Source organism: Elephas maximus, chromosome 14, assembly GCF_024166365.1.
Source record: "Elephas maximus indicus isolate mEleMax1 chromosome 14, mEleMax1 primary haplotype, whole genome shotgun sequence".
NCBI classification, from domain to species: domain Eukaryota; kingdom Metazoa; phylum Chordata; class Mammalia; order Proboscidea; family Elephantidae; genus Elephas; species Elephas maximus.
The window spans coordinates 24,384,995-24,403,257 of record NC_064832.1 but is presented as its reverse complement, the minus strand read 5'-3'; the positions used below and the strand labels follow the sequence as shown (position 1 = coordinate 24,403,257).

At 43.2% G+C, this 18,263-nt stretch overlaps 1 protein-coding gene across 2 annotated transcripts in view; it reads right to left on the bottom strand.

The window, feature by feature from the left end:
• Nucleotides 1-18,263, bottom strand: part of SLC25A15 (solute carrier family 25 member 15) — a 40,609-nt gene that overhangs the window by 10,647 nt on the left and 11,699 nt on the right. For both annotated transcript variants that reach the window (XM_049853337.1, XM_049853338.1), the window contains one exon: nucleotides 8,690-8,948. In XM_049853337.1, coding sequence (XP_049709294.1) covers nucleotides 8,690-8,948 — 259 coding nt within the window. The remainder of the gene's footprint in view (nucleotides 1-8,689; nucleotides 8,949-18,263) is intronic.

The following is an 18,263-nucleotide window of genomic DNA, read 5'->3' as shown; positions in this document are numbered from 1 at the left end:
TCCCTTGCCAAACCCTGCGATGGAGTTTCCTCACAGGAGTGCTGCCGGCACTTCGTCTGGGCTGATTCCTCGCAGTGCAGGAACGACTGACCAGCTCACAGTAGGACAACTGGCTCCCAGCATGTGCCCATTAAATGCCAGCATGTCACTAGAACAACCAAAAGCCCCTGGGGGTGGTAGCACCCTCAGCCAACTTCCCTGGGTAGAGAGATCTGTGAGCAAAAGCCGAATGGACCTAAACATTCAATGATCCTCTACTTATAGCAGTATTAAACACCTCAAGGGCTGCTCCAGTCCTGCAAGTCCCCGTGCCCTGGGTCTGGCCTTTGCAGTGGTAGAGGCACAGCAGGTATATAGGGGCCAGGCCAGCCTCTCCCACACCCTCTCCTCATCCCTCTGAAGTTGGCTAGGAGTGAGGTTTTCTTTCAGGAGGAAGGTGCTGCCTTCAGGGCACTGGACTTTGAATTTTGGAGAGTGAAACGTAAGACTATTTAACAGACAAGAGCTAAATACACACAGTTTCACAGACTGTAGAGATTTTGTCCAGTGCTACTGAGTCCAGCCCTCCCTCCTCCCTTTACTCCGACTGAGCTTAAGATGGCTCCTGCTGTCTTGCAGCCAGCAAGTCCACACCTGGTCTCCTTCAGGGACTGTCAGTCTGCTGACAGGCAACAGTCAACTGGGGTCATCAGCCAGAGCGAAGGTGGCAGTCAATAAATGCAGAGGCCTCTTAGCCCCGAGCCATGGTAAGGATGGCTCAGACACCTGGACCAAGGCCAAGCATACTACTCAGGGCAACGACCAGGCCAGATCAGATTGGCCAGGGACTTTGGCTTTCTAATGACGACTTTCCCTACCAGCACTCACTGTGAGCCTGGGCCCAGGCTCTACCAGGAGCTGGAATGGAAACGGCACAGGTGTAGGATGGGGTTTTTTAAGAATCAACCGCTGTCCTATATTCAATGCAATGTACTGAACACTCCCGCTTTGTGGGACCCCAAGTGTCCAAAGGTCATGCTCTGGGACAGATAACCAAGGACAAACACCGGCAGGATTACTGCAGATCCCCACCAGGCTCTCACAGGCTGTGCCTCCTTCTCACTGCTCCTGCTCAAGCTTTCCTCTAGATTTAACCTCTCCCAGACAGCCCCAGAGCCCCGACTGAGGTCTGGTTCCCAGCTCTCTCCTATTACGCGGGCGGTTTTGAGCACGTCGCTCTCCGTACCGGTTTCCCCATCTGTAAAACAGGATAATAGCCCCTGGCTTGCTCATCTAACAGATCAGGGTGAAGGCTGAAAAGCAGATACTTTGCGTCAGAGCTTTGTAAATGCTAATGACAGTACTCCCCACCCCCACCCCCACCCCACCCCCCAGTAATAAGCAACTGCTATCTGCAGGATGAAAGAGAAAAAGTCTCCAAGCTCAAAAAAGATCAGAGTGCTGGGCTGGACAAAGTTAAGCAGGATGGTTTCTTCAGCAAACTGAATGACACGCACCTACTAAAACAACACAATGTACACAGCACAATTCTCTGCTTCAGCCGGATGCCCAGCCTTTTCAGGAACACCAACTCAACGCTCTGAAGACAGAGCAGAGAAACACAGCAGCAAGGCTCTGCTGTTCTCCACCAGCAAAGCACTGTGCTCCTGCTTCTTCCCTCCGTTCATAGCCTGAGGGACAACGGCGGAGAGACAGGCAGAGCCAGGTCCCTAATGATTCCGCTCAGCAAGAAGGCAGAAAGCATTGCCTTTCCCACATGGCCGGGTGACTGCTGTGCCCGGGGAGGAGGACGAGGCCTTCTTCCGGAACCTCACGAGCTTTCCCATTCCACCCTTCTCTAGGAACTCTGGGGAAGAGCTACACTCCAGGACAAGAGCTATACAACAGGGAGTTCAGTCTCCAGTGGGAGATGCCACACTCTCCAGCTGGGTCCCCTGCTTATTTCTTTACTTCTTCCTCACTTCCATGTCCCTAGGTGGTGCAAATGGTTAACAAACTCGCTGCAAACCAAAAGGTTGGAGGCTTGAGTCCACCCAGAGGCACCTTGGAAGAAAGGCCTGGCAATTTACTTCTGAAAAATCAGCCACTGAAAACCCTATGGGGCGCAGTTCTACTCTGACACACACAGGGTCACCATGAGTCTGAAGTCGACCCGACAGCAACTGGTTTTTTAACATCTATTTGCTGGAGGGTTCCATGCGCAGCCTCTTTTTTAGCTCTGTCTCCCTGGGCAATTTCATCCAGTCCTGGGACATTAAAAAACAAGTGTCACCCATCATGGTAGAAGCTCTAAGGAAGTACACATCTTTAGGCCTCCAGGCATGTCCAGAGAACAGGTCTGCACAAGGGATCTACTTCATCGTGTGGGGCCTATCATTGCAACAGGGTTTCCACCTCCTACCAAAACAACCATTGAGGCTGCCCTTTGCCACCATGAAGCTGATATAACCATTTCAAATGATTTAAAAATAAAGCAGTGTTCATAGCAGTGACAGCTAAACATCCCAGTGGTTTCCAAATTAATTTCGGTCTCTGTATAATAAATCCCTAAGGGATGACCCAGCACAAACCAAGGTCTGATGGCTGGGCAGCTGGCATAGTCTCAGATGCCTTGGACCCTGCCTAAAATCCTGTTTCTCGTCAAACTCCTTCCAATATTCTGCATTTTGACGATGACATGGAACCCAAAACTGGGGCCCCAAGGTGATCTATGATTTGATCCCCTCACGCTTCTGCCCACAGGGAGGTAGCACCATGCCCAGCATTTGAAGTGCACACTCCTAAAGAACAAAAACATAGGGTGGCTCACTTTCAGTGGTGGGTCAGGTGGAGCTTTCCTTTTGTGTAAAGAGTATGTGTTCTTCAAGTTTATGTGATGAACCTCTATCGCAGAGGACATGATCCTATATATAGAAAATCCCAAGAGTTTATAAGAAAACTTCTAGAGCTAATAGAGGAATTTAGCACAGTTGTAGGGCACAAGGTCAACAATGAAAAATCACTAGGGTTTCACCTGGAGCAAAGGAGAATGAAGAGCACTGAAGACAGAAGGTAATTATGAGCCCAAGAGACAGAAAGGGCCACATAAACCAGAGACTACATCAGCTTAAGACCAGAAGAACTAGATGGTGCCCAGCTACAACCGATGACTGCCCTGATAGGGAACATAACAGAGAATTCCTGATGAAGCAGGAGAGCAGTGGGATACGGACCTCAAATTCTCGTAAAAAGACCAGACTTAATAGTGTGATTGAAACTAGAGGGACCCTGGAGGTCATCATGGTCCCCGGACCCTTTGTTAGCCCAAGATGGGAACTATTCCTGAAGCCGACTCTTCAGACAGGGATCACACTGAACTATAAGACAGAAAATGATACTGGTGAGGAGTGTGCTTCTTGGCTCAAGTGGACACATGAGACTGTGTGGGCAGCTCCTGTCTGGAGGCAGGATGAGAAGGCAGAGGGGGACAGGAGCTGGAGGAATGGTCACGGGAAATGCAGGGTGGAGAGGAGAAGTGTGCTGTTTCATTACAGGGAGAGCGGCTAGGAGTATATTGCAAGGTGTGTATAAGTTTTTATATGAGAGACCGACTTGATTTGTAAACCTTCACTTAAAGCACAATTTAAAAAAAAAAGTAGGATTTTTATACACCAGCAATGAGAAATCTGAAATGGAAATTAGAGAAAAGATTGCATTTACAATAGCATCTAAGAAAATAAAACATCTAGGAATAAATCTCACCAGGAATGTGAAAGACTTATACGCTGGAAACTACAAAACACTGCAGAAAGAGATTAAAAAAGACTTAAATAAATGGAAAGATGTCCCACATTCATGGATTAGAAGACTTAATATTGTTAAGATGTCAATACTACCCAAAGCTATCTGTAGACTCAACCTAATTCCGATTAAAATTCCAACAGCCTTCTTTACAGAAATGGAAAAACCAATCCTCAATGTTATATGGAATGACAAGAGGCCCCTGTCATGGATTGAACTGTGTCCCCCAAAAAATACGTGTCAACCTGGTTAGGCCAATATTCCCAGTATTCTGTGGTTGTCCTCCATTTTGTGACTGTAATTTTATGCTAAAGATTAGGGTGGGATTGTAATACCACTCTTACCCCAGGTCACTTCCCTGATCCAATGTAAAGGGAGTTTTTTCGGGGTGTGGCCTGGACCACTTTTTATCTCTCAAGAGATAAAAGGAAAAGGAAGCAAGCAGAGAATGGGGGCCTCACACCACCAAGAGAGCAGCACCAGGAGCAGAACGCATCCTTTGGACCTGAGGTTCCTGCACTGAAATGCTCCCAGACTAAGGGGAAGACTGATGCATCACAAGCACCTTCCTCCACAGCCAACAGAAAGAGAAAGCCTTCTCCTGCAGCTGATGCCCTGAATTTGGACTTGTAGCCTCCTCGACTGTGAGAGAATAAACTCTTTGTTTAAGCCACCTACTTGTGGTATTTCTGTTATAGCAGCACTAGATGGCTAAGATTGAATCTGGTACTGAGAGACAGGGCTGCTGCTCTAACAGATACCTAAAATGTAGAAGTGGTTTTGAAACTGTGAATGGATGGAGAAGCAACAGTGACAGAGGGCAAACAGCAGCATCAAACTGGCAGCAGCAGAGAACCTGCAGCAGCAGAGCCAGAAGACCAGCGCGAGATGGCACTGGAGCCGACTTACAGAGCGAGAGAGCTGAGTGTCTGTGCGCAGGAGGCTTCTGGCAGGGTGGGGTGCCTCTGGGCACTTATCGGTGGAGCTAGGCTTGCTGGCCCATGGAGCCAGAGAGCTGAGTGTGTGCAGGAGGTTTCCTGGTGGAGTGGGGTGCCTCCAGGAATTTACCGGTGGAGCTACAGAGCTTTGGAACACTTGCCCCAGCAGGGCAGATGTGGCTGTGAGACCAGGGGAGCTGAGAGGCCAAGAAACCAGGAAGCAGAAGCTGAAGAAACAAAGAAGCGGAGCTGCCTCAGTCTCAGAACATACGGCCATAACCTCAGAGGTTTCAAAGAGTGCAGTCACGGTCTCTGGTGTTTCTAAGGGTGGAGTGGCCACGCCTAAAGCCAAAGGATCAGAGTTGCTGTCCCAGTGGGCCTGAAGATGGAGCTGAAGCCTAGGGCCAAGGGGCCTCCACTCAGTATCTGGAGAGTGTGGCCAGTATCTAGAGTCTAGAGGGCACAGCCATTGTGTAAATTGGTTCAGAGAACAAAGGATTATTTTCAAAGCCTTGAGGGCTAATGTAACGTGTTCTGCTGACTGGCTTGGTGCCTGTTATCCCTTCTTTTCCTCCAGTTTCTCTTGTTTGTAATGGAAATGTCTAGCTTGTGCCTCTTCTGCCACTGTACCTTTGGAAGCAGATAACTTGTATTCTAGATTTCACAGATGAAGAGGAACTTCTGGATTTTGAACTTGCAGTTAAGACTTTTGCTATGATATGACAAGGTATATATGTTTTGCATGTTACAAGGAGGCAATTTTTGGGGGGCCAAAGGGTAGAATGTCATGGATTGAATTGTGTCCCCCCCAAAATATGTGTCAACTTGGTTAGGCCAAGATTCCCAGTATTGTGTGGTGGTCCTCCATTTTGTAATTGTAATTTTATGTTAAAGAGGATTAGGGTGGGATTTTAATACCACTCTTACCTGGTTCCCTGGGGTGTGGCCTGCACCACCTTTTATCTCTCAAGAGATAAAAAGGAAGCAAGCAGAGAATGAGGACCTTATACCACCAAGAAAGCGGCACCAGGAGCAGAGCGCATCCTTTGGACCTGAGGTTCCTGTGCTGAGATGCTCCCAGACCAAGGAAAGACTGATGCATCACAAGGACCTTCCTCTACAGACGACAGAGAGAGAAAGGCTTCCCCTGGAGCTGATGTCCTGAATTTGGACTTGTAACCTACTCGACTGTGAAAGAATAATTCTTTGTTAAAGCCATCCATTTGTGGTATTTCTGTTATAGCAGCAGTAGATGACTAAGAAAGCCCTGAATAGCTAAAGCAACGTTGAAAGAAAAGAATAAAGTAGGACTCACACTTCCTGATTTTAAAACATATCATACAGTCACAATGGAAACCCTGGTGGCATAGTGGTTAAGAGCTATGGCTGCTAACCAAAAGGTGAACAGTTCAAATCCACCAGACACTCCTTGGAAACCCTATGGGGCAGTTCTGTGAGTTAGAATCAACTAGACGACAACGGGTTTGTTTGTATATAGCTACAATAATCAAAACATCCACGTACTGGTATAATAGTAGACACACAGACCAACGGAAAAGAAATGAGATTCCAGAAGTTAACCTACACATCTATGATCAACTAATTTTTGACAACAGTGCTAAGTCCATTTGATGGGGAAAGAAGAGTCTCTGTAACAAACAGTGCTGGGAAAACTGGATTTCCACGTGCAGAAAAAAAGAAACAGAATCCATGCCTCACATCATATACAAAAACAATTTCAAGATGGATTAAAAACCTAAATGTGAAAATGAAAACCATAAAATTATTAGAAGAAAATGCAGGGTAACATTGCCAGGTCTAGCATTTAACAATGGATTATCCAATATAATAATAATAATTTAAAAACATAAAAGACAAAATAAATGGGACTTCATAAAAATTAAAAACCTTTGTTCATCAAAACACTTTACCAAAAAAGTGAAAAGAGAAGCTACCAACTGGGTAGTATCTTTGGAAAGCATACATCTGACAAGAATCTAATAATCAAAATATATATATAAAACTTTGACCACTCAATGACGAAAAGACAACCCAATCATACAATGGGCAAAGGACTTGAATAGACATTTTACCAAAGACATTCAAATGGCCAGCAAACACGTGAAAAGATGTTCAACGTCATTAGTCATAACAGAGATGCAAACCAAAACCATAATGAGATACAATTTCACTCCCACTAGGATGGCTAAGATTTATATATATGTGTGTGTATATATATATAAATGGTGGTAGAATAATGTGGAAAATTTTAGCAGTAATGGTTGTACATCTTGAAGAATGTAATCAATGTCATTAAATTATACATGTAGAAATTGTTGAATTTGTCCATGTTTTGTTGTGTGTATTTTGCACGCATACACACACACACACACACAAAATAACAAATGTTGGTGAGGATGTAGAATGCATAATGGTACAGCTGTTGTGGAAAACTGTGGTTGTTCCTCAAAAAACTAAATATAAAACTACCATATGACCCAGCAATGCCACTCCTAGGTATAAACCCAAAAGACTTGAACGCAGAGACTCAAAAAAAGACTGTACACCAATGTTCACTGCAGCACTATTCACAATAGCCAAAAGGTGGAACAACCTAAATGCCCATCAACAGATGAATGGATAAACAATATGTGGTACATACGTGCAATGGAGTATTACTCAGCCAGCCGGAAAAATGAAGTCTTTATATATGCTACAATATGAACTCTAAGACATTATGCTGAGTGAATAAGTCAATCGCAAAAGGACAAATATTGCATGACTCACTTATATAAAAAAACAAGAAAAGGCAAATGAATAGAGACCTAAGTTTATTAGCGGTCACCAGTGACGGGAGGGAAGCGGGAAAGGAGGAGTTATTGCTTATGGAGTACTGAGTTTCTGTTTATGATGAAGGAAAAATCACACTGATTAAGGGTAGGGTTGCACAGCTGATCAACTGCTGTGAATTAGTTGTACACTTGTAAAAAGGTGAATTGGCAAAGTTGTGATATGTTTACAACAATGACTTAAAAAAAAAAAAAAGAGTAGCTGCTAAGGCTGTTTATGTATAACCAAACACCTCATGGGATTTGGTTCCTTGGTTTGGAAGTTTAGGGTCATGGTTTCATGAGACATCCCAGTGGACTGTACTAATAATGTGTTTAGTGCTTCTGTTCTACTTCCCAGTTGGTTGCATAGTGCCTGAGGTCTTAAAAACTTCCAAGCAGACACCCAAGGTGCAGCAATTGGTCTCTATTCACCCCAAGCAACAGAGTAAGGAGAGTCAGGGAGAGGAGGAGGATATGGAACGTGTGGCTAACTGCCTCCATGAACAGCTGCCTCCTTTGCCATGAGATGAGACGAACTGGATGGTGCCTGGCTACCATTACTGAACATTGCGATTTAAAGGTTCTAGAATTTCAAATTCTTATGGAATCCAGACTTTCAGGAGCTATTGAGGCTGAATAAAAACCACTGAAACTATTGTCCTCAGGTAATTTAAAAAATATATATCCCTTGAAGTCTTAAAACCAAATAATAGTTTAGCTTAACTAGTAAAGAATGTCTGTCTGGAACACTATACTTTTTTATGAAGTATCTATATGGGATTAAATTGACAACAACTCCAAAAATTAGATAGGAACCTTAGGGGGCAATGAGTTTATGTTAACAAGTGAGGTTGAGGCTGGTTGCACAACTTGAATGTAATCCCTGTCACTGAACTGTACATGCAGAAAAGGCTGAATTAATGTATGTTCTGCTGTGTATATTCTCAACAACAAAAATAAAATTATAAAGAAAAAAGTTTATATGATGACAACGTATGATTTCATAATCAGAGACAAGTCACTACATTAGAAAAGAAAATCTTTTCTGTATTAGAAGAGAAAATAGGATATCACAGAAAGCTTGATTATACGACAGTGGGTTTTGTGTAAGCAAAAACCGTGTCAGTGTCTTCGGCTCACCTCAGCTTCGCCTGCTTGTCCAGTCCATTCACTTTCCTCACCGCCTGCTGGCAGAAGCCGTAGCACATGAAGAGGACAGAGTTCTCAGCAATGTTGGCAATCAGTGCTGGGCTGGTGCCCTTATAGAAGCCCTGGAAGCCCACTTGGGAGTAGGTCTTCAGACAGCAGTCGATGAAGCCCCGGTAGAGGGTGGGAAACGTCTGCATCTTCACCTTCATTGTGTCGAAGGGCTGCCCGGTCAGGACACATGCGGTGCCCCCTGCAAACCAGGACAGCACATCATGGCCTGCGCCCCCCCGGACAGCATGTCATGGTCTTCACCCCCAACCAGGATGGCTTGTCACATCCTGCACCCCCCAGGAGAGCATGTCACGGCCTGCGCCACCCAGGACAGCACCTCATGACCTGTGCCCCCAGGACAGCGTGTCATGGCGATGTCACCCAAAGGTAGCCCAGGACAGCACATCACAGCCCGTACCACCCCAGGATAGCACGTCACAGCCCAGCCCACCCCAAGGTAGCCCAGGACAGCATGTCACAGCCCATACTGCCCCAGGATAGCACATCACAGCCCATACCACCCCGGGACAGCATGTCACAGCCCATACCACCCCAAGGTAGCCCAGGACAGCATGTCACAACCCATGCCACCCCAGGACAGCATGTCACAGCCCATACTACCCCAGGTAGCCCAGTACAGCACGTCACAGCCCATGCCACCCCAGGTAGCCCAGAACAACACATCACACCCCATACCACCCCAATGTAGCCCAGGACAGAACATCATAGCCCATGCCACCCCAAGGTAGCCCAGGATAGCACGTCACAGCCTGTGCCACCCCAAGGTAGCCCAGGACAGCATGTCACAGCCCATGCCACCCCAGGACAGCACATCACAGCCTGTGCCACCCCAAGGTAGCCCGGGACAGCACGTCACAGCCCATGCCATCCAAAGGTAGCCCAGGACAGCATGTCACAGCTCACGTCCTCCCAAGGAAGTCCTCCCAAGGAAGTCAGTTCATTTTTGCCTCTTTTCCCTCTGAATCCCCTAGCAGAGTTCAGTAAGCAAATTACACAGGTCTCTGATGTGCCAGTCACCCAGCTTCAGCCCTGCGGGAGCCCACACTCAGCAAGGAGAGAACATGTGGTCACAGTCATCACGGTACGCCTGCCAAGCTGAGGTGCGGCACAAGGCTAAGGGCGTCAGCAGTGGTGGAAGTCCTGGACGGTGACGGAATCCTGAGCCTCACCTGTGCCACTTCACACGTGTGACGCGAGAGGAGTGAATGAGATGACATGAGGGTTTCGCACAGTGTCTGCTAGACAGTAGGTGGTTAATAAATGGCAGTCACCGTGTGCGCGCGCGCGTGTGTGTGTGCGTATGCGTGTGTGTGTTTATATGTGCGGGGTAGGGGAGCTATAAAAGGAAGGAAAAGTCTAGGAAGAGATCATCTCTCTTCTCTGCCTCAGCAAATGCCCTAGAGTACTGATGGCTCTCAGGAAAATAACAGAGGGAAGACCAGCAGAAGAAAAGCAAGGAGCCGGGCTAATTAATCCCTGAAGAGCTAAATACTTGACCCTACGGAAAAATCTCTTTAATCAGGACTCTACCAATTAATTATTTATCTTTAGCTAGGGAATGGACTGCAATTTCCCTTTATTATGAATGACACCTACATTTTTAAATTTTCGTTGTGCTTTAAGTGAAAGTTTACAAATCAAGTAAGTCTCTCACACAAAAACTTATATGTACCTTGCTACATACTCCCAATTGCTCTCCCCCCTAATGAGATAGCCCCCTCCCTCTCTCTACCATCTCTTTTTGTGTCCAATTCACCAGCTTCTAAACCCCTCTACCCTCTTATCTCCCCTCCAGGGAGGAAAGGCCAAGATAGTCTCAAGTGTCCACCTGATCCAAGAAGCTTGTGCCTCTCCAGCATCCCTTTGCATCCCATTATCCAGTCCAATCCCTGTCTGAAGAGTTGGCTTTTGGAATAGTTCCTGTCCTGGGCCAACAGAAGGTCTGGGGGCCATGACCACTGGGTCCTTCTAGTCTCAGTCAGACCAGTAAGTCTGTTTTTTTTTTTTTTTTACGAGAATTTGGGGTCTGCATCTCACTGCTCTCCTGCTCCCTCAGGGGTTCTCTGTTGTGTTCCCTGTCAGGGCAGTCATCGGTTGTAGCCGGACACCATCTAGTGACCTTCTGGTCTCAGGCTAATGTAGTCTCTCGTTTATATGGTCCTTTCTCTCTCTTGGGCTGGTAATTACCTTGTGTCCTTGGTGTTCTTCATTCTCCTTTGGTCCAGATGGTTGAGACCAACTGATGCATCTTAGATGGCCGCTTGCTAGCGTTTAAGACCCCAGACGCCACTCTCCAAAGTGGGATACAGAAGGTTTTCTTAATAGACTTTATCATGTCAATTGACTTAGATGTCCCCTGAAACCATGGTCCCCAAACCCCCGCCCCTGCTACGATGGCCTCTGAAACATTTGGTTTATTCAGGAAACTTCTTTGCTTTTGGTTTAGTCCAGCTGTGCTGACCTCTCCTGTATTGTGTGTTGTCTTTCCCGTCACCTAAAGTAGTGCTTATCTACTATCTAATTGGTGAATACCCCTCTCCCATGCTCCCTCCCCCATCCCATAACCATCAAAGAACATTTTCTTCTCTATTTAAACTATTTCTTGAGTTCTTATAATAGTGGTCTTATACAATGTTTGTCCTTTTATAACTAATTTCACTCAACATAATGCCTTCCGGATTCCGCCACGTTATGGAACGTTTCACAAATTCATCACTTTTTTATCAATGCATAGTATTCCATTATGTGAATATACCATATTTATCCATTCATCCATTGACGGGCACCTTGGTTACTTCCATCTTTTTTGCTACTATAAACAGTGCTGCAATGAACATGGGTGTGCATATATCTGTTCGTGTAAAGGCTCTTATTTCTCTAGGATACGTTCCAAGGAGTGGGATTGCTAGATCATATGGTAGTTCTATTTCTAGCTTTTTAAGGAAGCACCAAGTCAATTTCCAAAGTGGTTGTACCATTGTACATTCCCACCAGCAGTGTATTAGTGTTCCATCTCTCCACAGCCTCTCTAACAATTATTGTTTTGTGTCTTTTGGATTAATGGCAGCCTCGTTTTTTTTTTTCCCCCGTTGGCGTGAAATAAAATCTCATTGTAGTTTTGATTTGCATTTCTCTAATGGCTAATGATCGTGAGCATTTCCTCATGTATCTGTTAGCTACCTGAATGTCTTCTTTAGTGAAGTGCCTGTTCATATCCTTTGCCCATTTTTTAATTGGGTTATTTGTCTTTTTACAGTTGCGTTTTTACAACACCACGTAGATTTTATAAATCAGACGCTGATCGGAAATGTCACAGCTAAAAACATTTTCCCAGTCTGCAGGTAATCTCTTTACTCTTTTGCTGAAGTCTTTGGATGAGCATAGGTGTTTGATTTTTAGAACTCCCAGTTATCTAGTTTTTCTTCTACATTGTTAGTAATGTTTTGCATACTGTTTATGCCATGTATTAGGGCTCCTAGCATTGCCCCTATTTTTTCCTCCATGATCTTTATTGTTTTAAATTTTATATTTAGGTCTTTGATCCATTTTGAGTTCGTTTTTGTGCATGGTGTGAGGTATGGGTCTTGTTTCATTTTTTTGCAGATGGATATCCAGTTATGCCAGCACTGTTTGTTAAACAGACTATCTTTCCCCATTTAACTGACTTTGGGCCTTTGTCGAATATCAGCTGCCCATATGTGGATGGATTTATGTCTGGATTCTCAATTCTGTTCCATTGGTCTATGTATCTGTTGTTGTACCAGTACCAGGCTGTTCTGACTACAGTGGCAGTATAATAGGTTCTAAAATCAGGTAGAGTGAGGCCTCCCACCTTGCTCTTCTTTTTCAGTAATGCTTTACTTATCTGGGGCCTCTTTCCCTTCCATATGAAGTTGGAGATTTGTTCCTCTATCTCATTAAAAAATGTCATTGGAATTTGGATTGGAATTGCATTGTAACTATGGATTGCTTTTGGCAGAACAGACATTTTTACAATGTTAAGTCTTCCTACCTGTGAGCAAGGTATGTTTTTCCACTTCCGTAAGTCTCTTTTGGTTTCTTGCAGAAGTGTACTATAGTTTTCTTTGAATAAGTCTTTTAGATCTCTGGTAAGATTTATTCCCAAGTATTTTATCTTCTTGGGGCTACTATAAATGGTACTGATTTGGTGGTTTCCTCTTTGATGTTCTTTTTCGTTGGTGTAGAGGAATCCAACTGATTTTTGTACGTTTATCTTTTATTCAGATACTCTGCTGAACTCTTCTATTAGTTTCAGTAGTTTCCTGGAGGATTCCTTAGGGTTTTCGGTATATAAGATCATGCCATCTGCAAACAGAGATACTTTTACTTCTTCCTTGCCAATCTGGGTGTCCTTTATTTCTTTATCTAGCCTAATTGTTCTGGCTAGGACCTCCAGCACAATATGGGGATAAAGGGCATCCTTGTCTGGTTCCCGATCTCAAGGGGAATGCTTTCAGGCTCTCTCCATTTAGGATGATGTTGGCTATTGGCTTTGTATAAATGCCCTTTATTATGTTGAGGAATTTTCCTTCTATTTCCATTTTGCTGAGAGTTTTTATCGTAAATGGGTGTTGAACTTTGTCAAATACCTTTTCTGCATCAATTGATAAAATCATGTGATTCTTATCTTTTATTTACATGATGGATTACGTTGTTTTTCTGATGTTGAACCATCCCTGCATACCTGGTATGAATCCCACTTGGTCATGGTGAGTTATTTTGATATGTTGTTGAATTCTATTGGCTACAATTTTGTGGAGGATTTTTCCATCTAAGTTCATGAGGGATAAACAATAGGCCTGTAATTTTCTTCTTTGGTGGTGTCCTTACTGGGTTTTGATATCAGGGATATTCTGGCTTCACAGAATGAGTTTGGGAGTATTCCATCCTTTTCTATGCTCTGAAATAACTTCAGTAGTGGTGTTAACGCTTCTGTGAATGTTTGGTGGAACTCTGCAGTGAAGCCATTCCGGGTCAGGGCTTTTTTTTTGTTGGGAGTTTTTAAATTACCTTTTCAATCTCTTCTTTTGTTATGGGTCTATTTAGTTGTTCTACGTCTGTTTGTGTTAGTTTAGGTAGGTAGCGTGTTTCTAAGAATTCATCCATTTCTGCTAGGTTTTCAAATTTGTTAGAGTACAATTTTTCATAGTTATTTGATATGATTTTTTTAATTTCAGTTGGTCTGGTGTAATGTCACCCATCTCGTGTCTTATTCGGGTTATTTGCTTCCTCTCCTGTTTTTCTTTTGTCAGTTTGGCCACTGGTTTATCAATTTTGTTAATCGTTTCAAAGAACCAGCTTTCGGTCTTGCTAACCCTTTCAATTGTTTTTCTGTTTTCTATTTCATTTAGTTCTGCTCTAATTTTTATTATTTGTTTTATTCTGGTGCCTGACATTTTCTTTTGTTGCTCTTTCTATTTGTTCAAGGTGTACGAATAATTCTCTGATTTTGGCCCTTTCTTCTTTTTGTATGTGTGCATTTATTGATAGAAACTGACCTCTGAGCACTGCTTTCACTGTGTCCCAAAAGTTCTGATAGGAAGTGTTTTCATTCTCATTGCATTCTATGAATTTCTTTATTCCATCCTTTATGTCTTCTATAATCCAGTTGTTTTTGAGCAAGGTATTGTTCAGTTTCCAAGTGTTTGATTTCTTTTCCCTGCTTCTTCTGTTATTGATTTCCATTTTTATGGCCTTATGGTCAGAGAAGATGCTTTGTCATATTTCAATGTTTTGGATTCCGCCAAGGTTTGCTTTATGACGTAATACATGGTCCATTCTAGAGAATGTTACATGTGCACTAGAAAAGAAAGTATAGTTGGTTGCTGTTGGGTGGAGTGTTCTGTGTATGTCTATGAGGTCAAGTTGGTTGCTTGTGGCATTTAGATCTTCTGTGTCTTTATTGAGCTTCTTTCTGGATGTACTGTCCTTTACCCAAAGTGGTGTGTTGAATTCTCCTATTATTATTGCGGAGCTGTCTATCTCACTTTTCAATGCTGATGGAGTTTGTTTTATGTGTCTTGCAGCCCTGTCATTGGGTGCATAAATATTTAACATGGTTATATCTTCTTTATATATTGTCCCTTTAATCATTATATAGTGTCCTTCATTATCCTTTATGATGGATTTAACTTTAAAGTCTATTTTGTCAGAAATTAATACTGCCACTCCTGTTCTTTTTTGATTGTTCTTGCTTGATATATTTTTTTCCATCCTTTGAGTTTAAGTTTGTGTCTCTAAGTTTAAGGTGTATCTCTTGTAGACAGCATATACACGGATCGTGGTTTTTAATCCATTCTGCCACTCTCCGTCTCTTTATTGATGCATTTAGTCCATTTACATTCAGTGTTATTACGGATAGGTAAGAATTTAGTGCTATCATTTTGATGTCTTTTTTTGTGTGTTGTTGACAGGTTCTTTTGCCATCTTAATTTTATGTGCCCAGTAGATTATATATTGCCTTTTACTCATAGTCGTTCTTGTTGATTTTGTGTCTGCTGAGTCTGTATTTTTTTGTTGTATTTCATTTTGATGTGTAGGATAGTTTGTCTTCTTTGTGGTTATCTTACTGCTTACTATTTTTCTAAATTTAAACCTAACTGTTATTTCTTTGTATTGCCTTGTGTTCCTCCCCATATGGAAGGAAGATCTCCCTCTTTATTGTTTTAATGTTGTCTTCTTTTATATAATAACATCGCTGTTTCCCTGTTTTGAGCATTTTGTTATCTTGATTTATTTTTGTGATTTACCTGTCTGGGTTGACTTCTGGTTGCTCTGCCCAGTGTTCTAGTCTTGGGTTGACACCTGATATTATTGATTTTCTAAGCAAAGAACTCCCTTTAGTATTTCTCGTAGTTTTGGTTTGGTTTTTACAAAATCCCTAAACTTCTGTTTATCTGGAAATATCCTAATTTCACCTTCATATTTGAGAAACAGATTTGCTGGATATAAGATTCTTGGATAGCAATTTTTTTCCTTCAATTGTTTATGTAAGTCATCCCATTGCCTTCATGGCTTCCGCTGACTAGTCCGAGCTTATTCTTATTGACTCTCCTTTGTATGTGACTTTTCGTTTATCCCTAGCTGCTCTTAAAATTCTCTCTTTACCTTTGGTTTTAGCAAGTTTGATTATAATATGTCCTGGTGACTTTCTTTTAAAATCTACCTTACATGGAGTTCAATGAGTGTCTTGGATAGATATCTTCTCATCTTACACAATAACAGGGAAGTTTTCTGCCAACAAATCTTCAACAATTCTCTCTGTATTTTCTGTTATCCCTCACTGTTCTGGTACTCTAATCACTCGTAGGTTATTTCTCTTGATAGAGTGCCACATGATTCTCAAGATTTCTTCATTTTTAAAAATTCTTTTACCTGATTTTTCTTCATATATATTAGTGCCATGTGCTTTATCTTCAGAAATTCTGCCTTCCACTTGCTCAATCTGCTCCTCTTTCTATTGAGTTGTCTAATTCTGCAATTTTATTGTTAATCTTCTGAAATTCTGATTGCTGTCTCTGGGTTTTTCCAGCTTATTAAATTTTTCATTATGTTCCTGGATAATCTTTTTAATTTTATTCAATTCCTTTATCTGTGTGTTCCTTAGCTTGTTCTGCATATTGCCTCATTTCCTTCCTGATGTCTTGAACAGTTCTGTATATTAATCTTTTGTATTCTGTCTCTGGTAATTCCAGGAACGCACTTTCATCTAGAAGATCCCTTGATTCTTTATTTTGAGAGCTTGTTGAGTCGATCATGGTCTGTTTCTTTATGTGACTTGATATTAACTGTTGTCTCCAAGCCATCTATAAGTTACTGTATTAGTTTATTTTATGTTTGCGTACCGTGTTGTAGCTTCTTGCTTTGTTTTGTTTTTATATGCCCACATGGGTTGCCTGAGTGAGCTAGCTTGATTATTTTCACCTTTGGAGCTGTGATGTCCTGTCCCCAGATGGCTAGAGTTGTTATGAGGTATATCAGCCTAGGAGTCCATTCACTTTTCTTGTATGAATTCAGCTGAGGTGTCCAGGTAGCTGATCATCAAGTGTGTGGTACAGGCTCTGTCCTACAGTCTTAGAGGAGCAGGGGTAATTGGTGTAGGTACTTGTATCTGGTTGCAGTAGGGGGTCACACTCTGGACAAGGCAGGGGGCTGAGAACCATCCCCCGAGCGTCTGTGAGGAAAGCATGTCATACAGGTGGGTGGGCTCTGCAGACGGATGATGGGCACCCAATGTTTTTGGTTGTAAGGACTGGGAGGTACCAGTTCTCCTTGTCACGGGTGGCTGAGTGACCTGAATGGAGCCACCAGTCCTTAGGCCCCTGATGGAGTTAGGTGAGGACCCTGTTTAACAGGCAAAGCAATGTCAAATATCAAACACCCACTGCTCCACCACACAGCTGAAATGGTTGGAGTCTGCCAACAAGGGCCTATTCTCCTGAAATAGGCCCACGCAGGTCCATGCAGAGGGGAAAGGTACTCAAAGTCCCCAGACCGTTTATGCCTGGATAGGAGCCGCTTCTGTCCGGACCTCCCCCGGTTAGTGGAGATGGCAAATTATCTCTTCCCCCAATTGCAAATTTATTCCTCCTCCAAGGCCAGGAGGATGGCTCCAGGTGCTCAACAGGGCCTATCTCAGGCCCAGAGAAATTGGCTGCTGAAGCCAGCTTGGGAGCCGGGGGCGCAGTGAAATATACACAAGTACTTAGCTTTTGCCAAGAGCGCCATTCTTCTCTGGTTCTGGAGGTAAGCAGGCTGTGTTGCTGGATGCTTCTCCCTGGAAACTGCAGCCAAACGCTATTACCAGCCCACTGCCACCACTCCTGGGAATAGTGCCGGAGGGCTCCCCACGATTCAGGTCCGGTTATTCCTCTCTACTTCTGAACCATCTCTTCTTCCCCCTGCCCCTCAGTTCGTTTTCTAAGCTTGCCTTTGATGTTCAGGGTTCCTAGGTTCTCATAAATATACTCGTTTCACTTGTTTTTTTCGGGTCTTTGTCGTAAGAGGGCTCACCGGAAGCGTCTGCCTATTCCGCCACCTTGGCTGCACCTCTCACACCGACATTTTTATACAACATTTTATACATTTTACACGTTTATTATTAAACAAGATCATTTAAATACAGGTAGCCCCTGACTTAAGGACAGGTTCCACTCCAACAACTGTCATAAATCGGTTCTGACATAAGTCAAACACTTCATTCTTTTTTTTTATTTTTCATTATGACTGCCTTTTATTATTAGTATCCTTATAAATTATAACATTGAACATCTGTAAGTGAACATCTGAGAATGGCAACATCAGCAAATTATGCACTGCAACGCTGTGTGTTGTACATATTACTAACAATAAGATGTACCCCCTCAAAAATGTTTTCGGTGTGGTTTGTCGTAAATCGAATACATTGTAAGTCAAGGACTACCTGTACAGGAAAATCTGAATGACATTCCCTTCTGTAAAAATTCTGAACTTA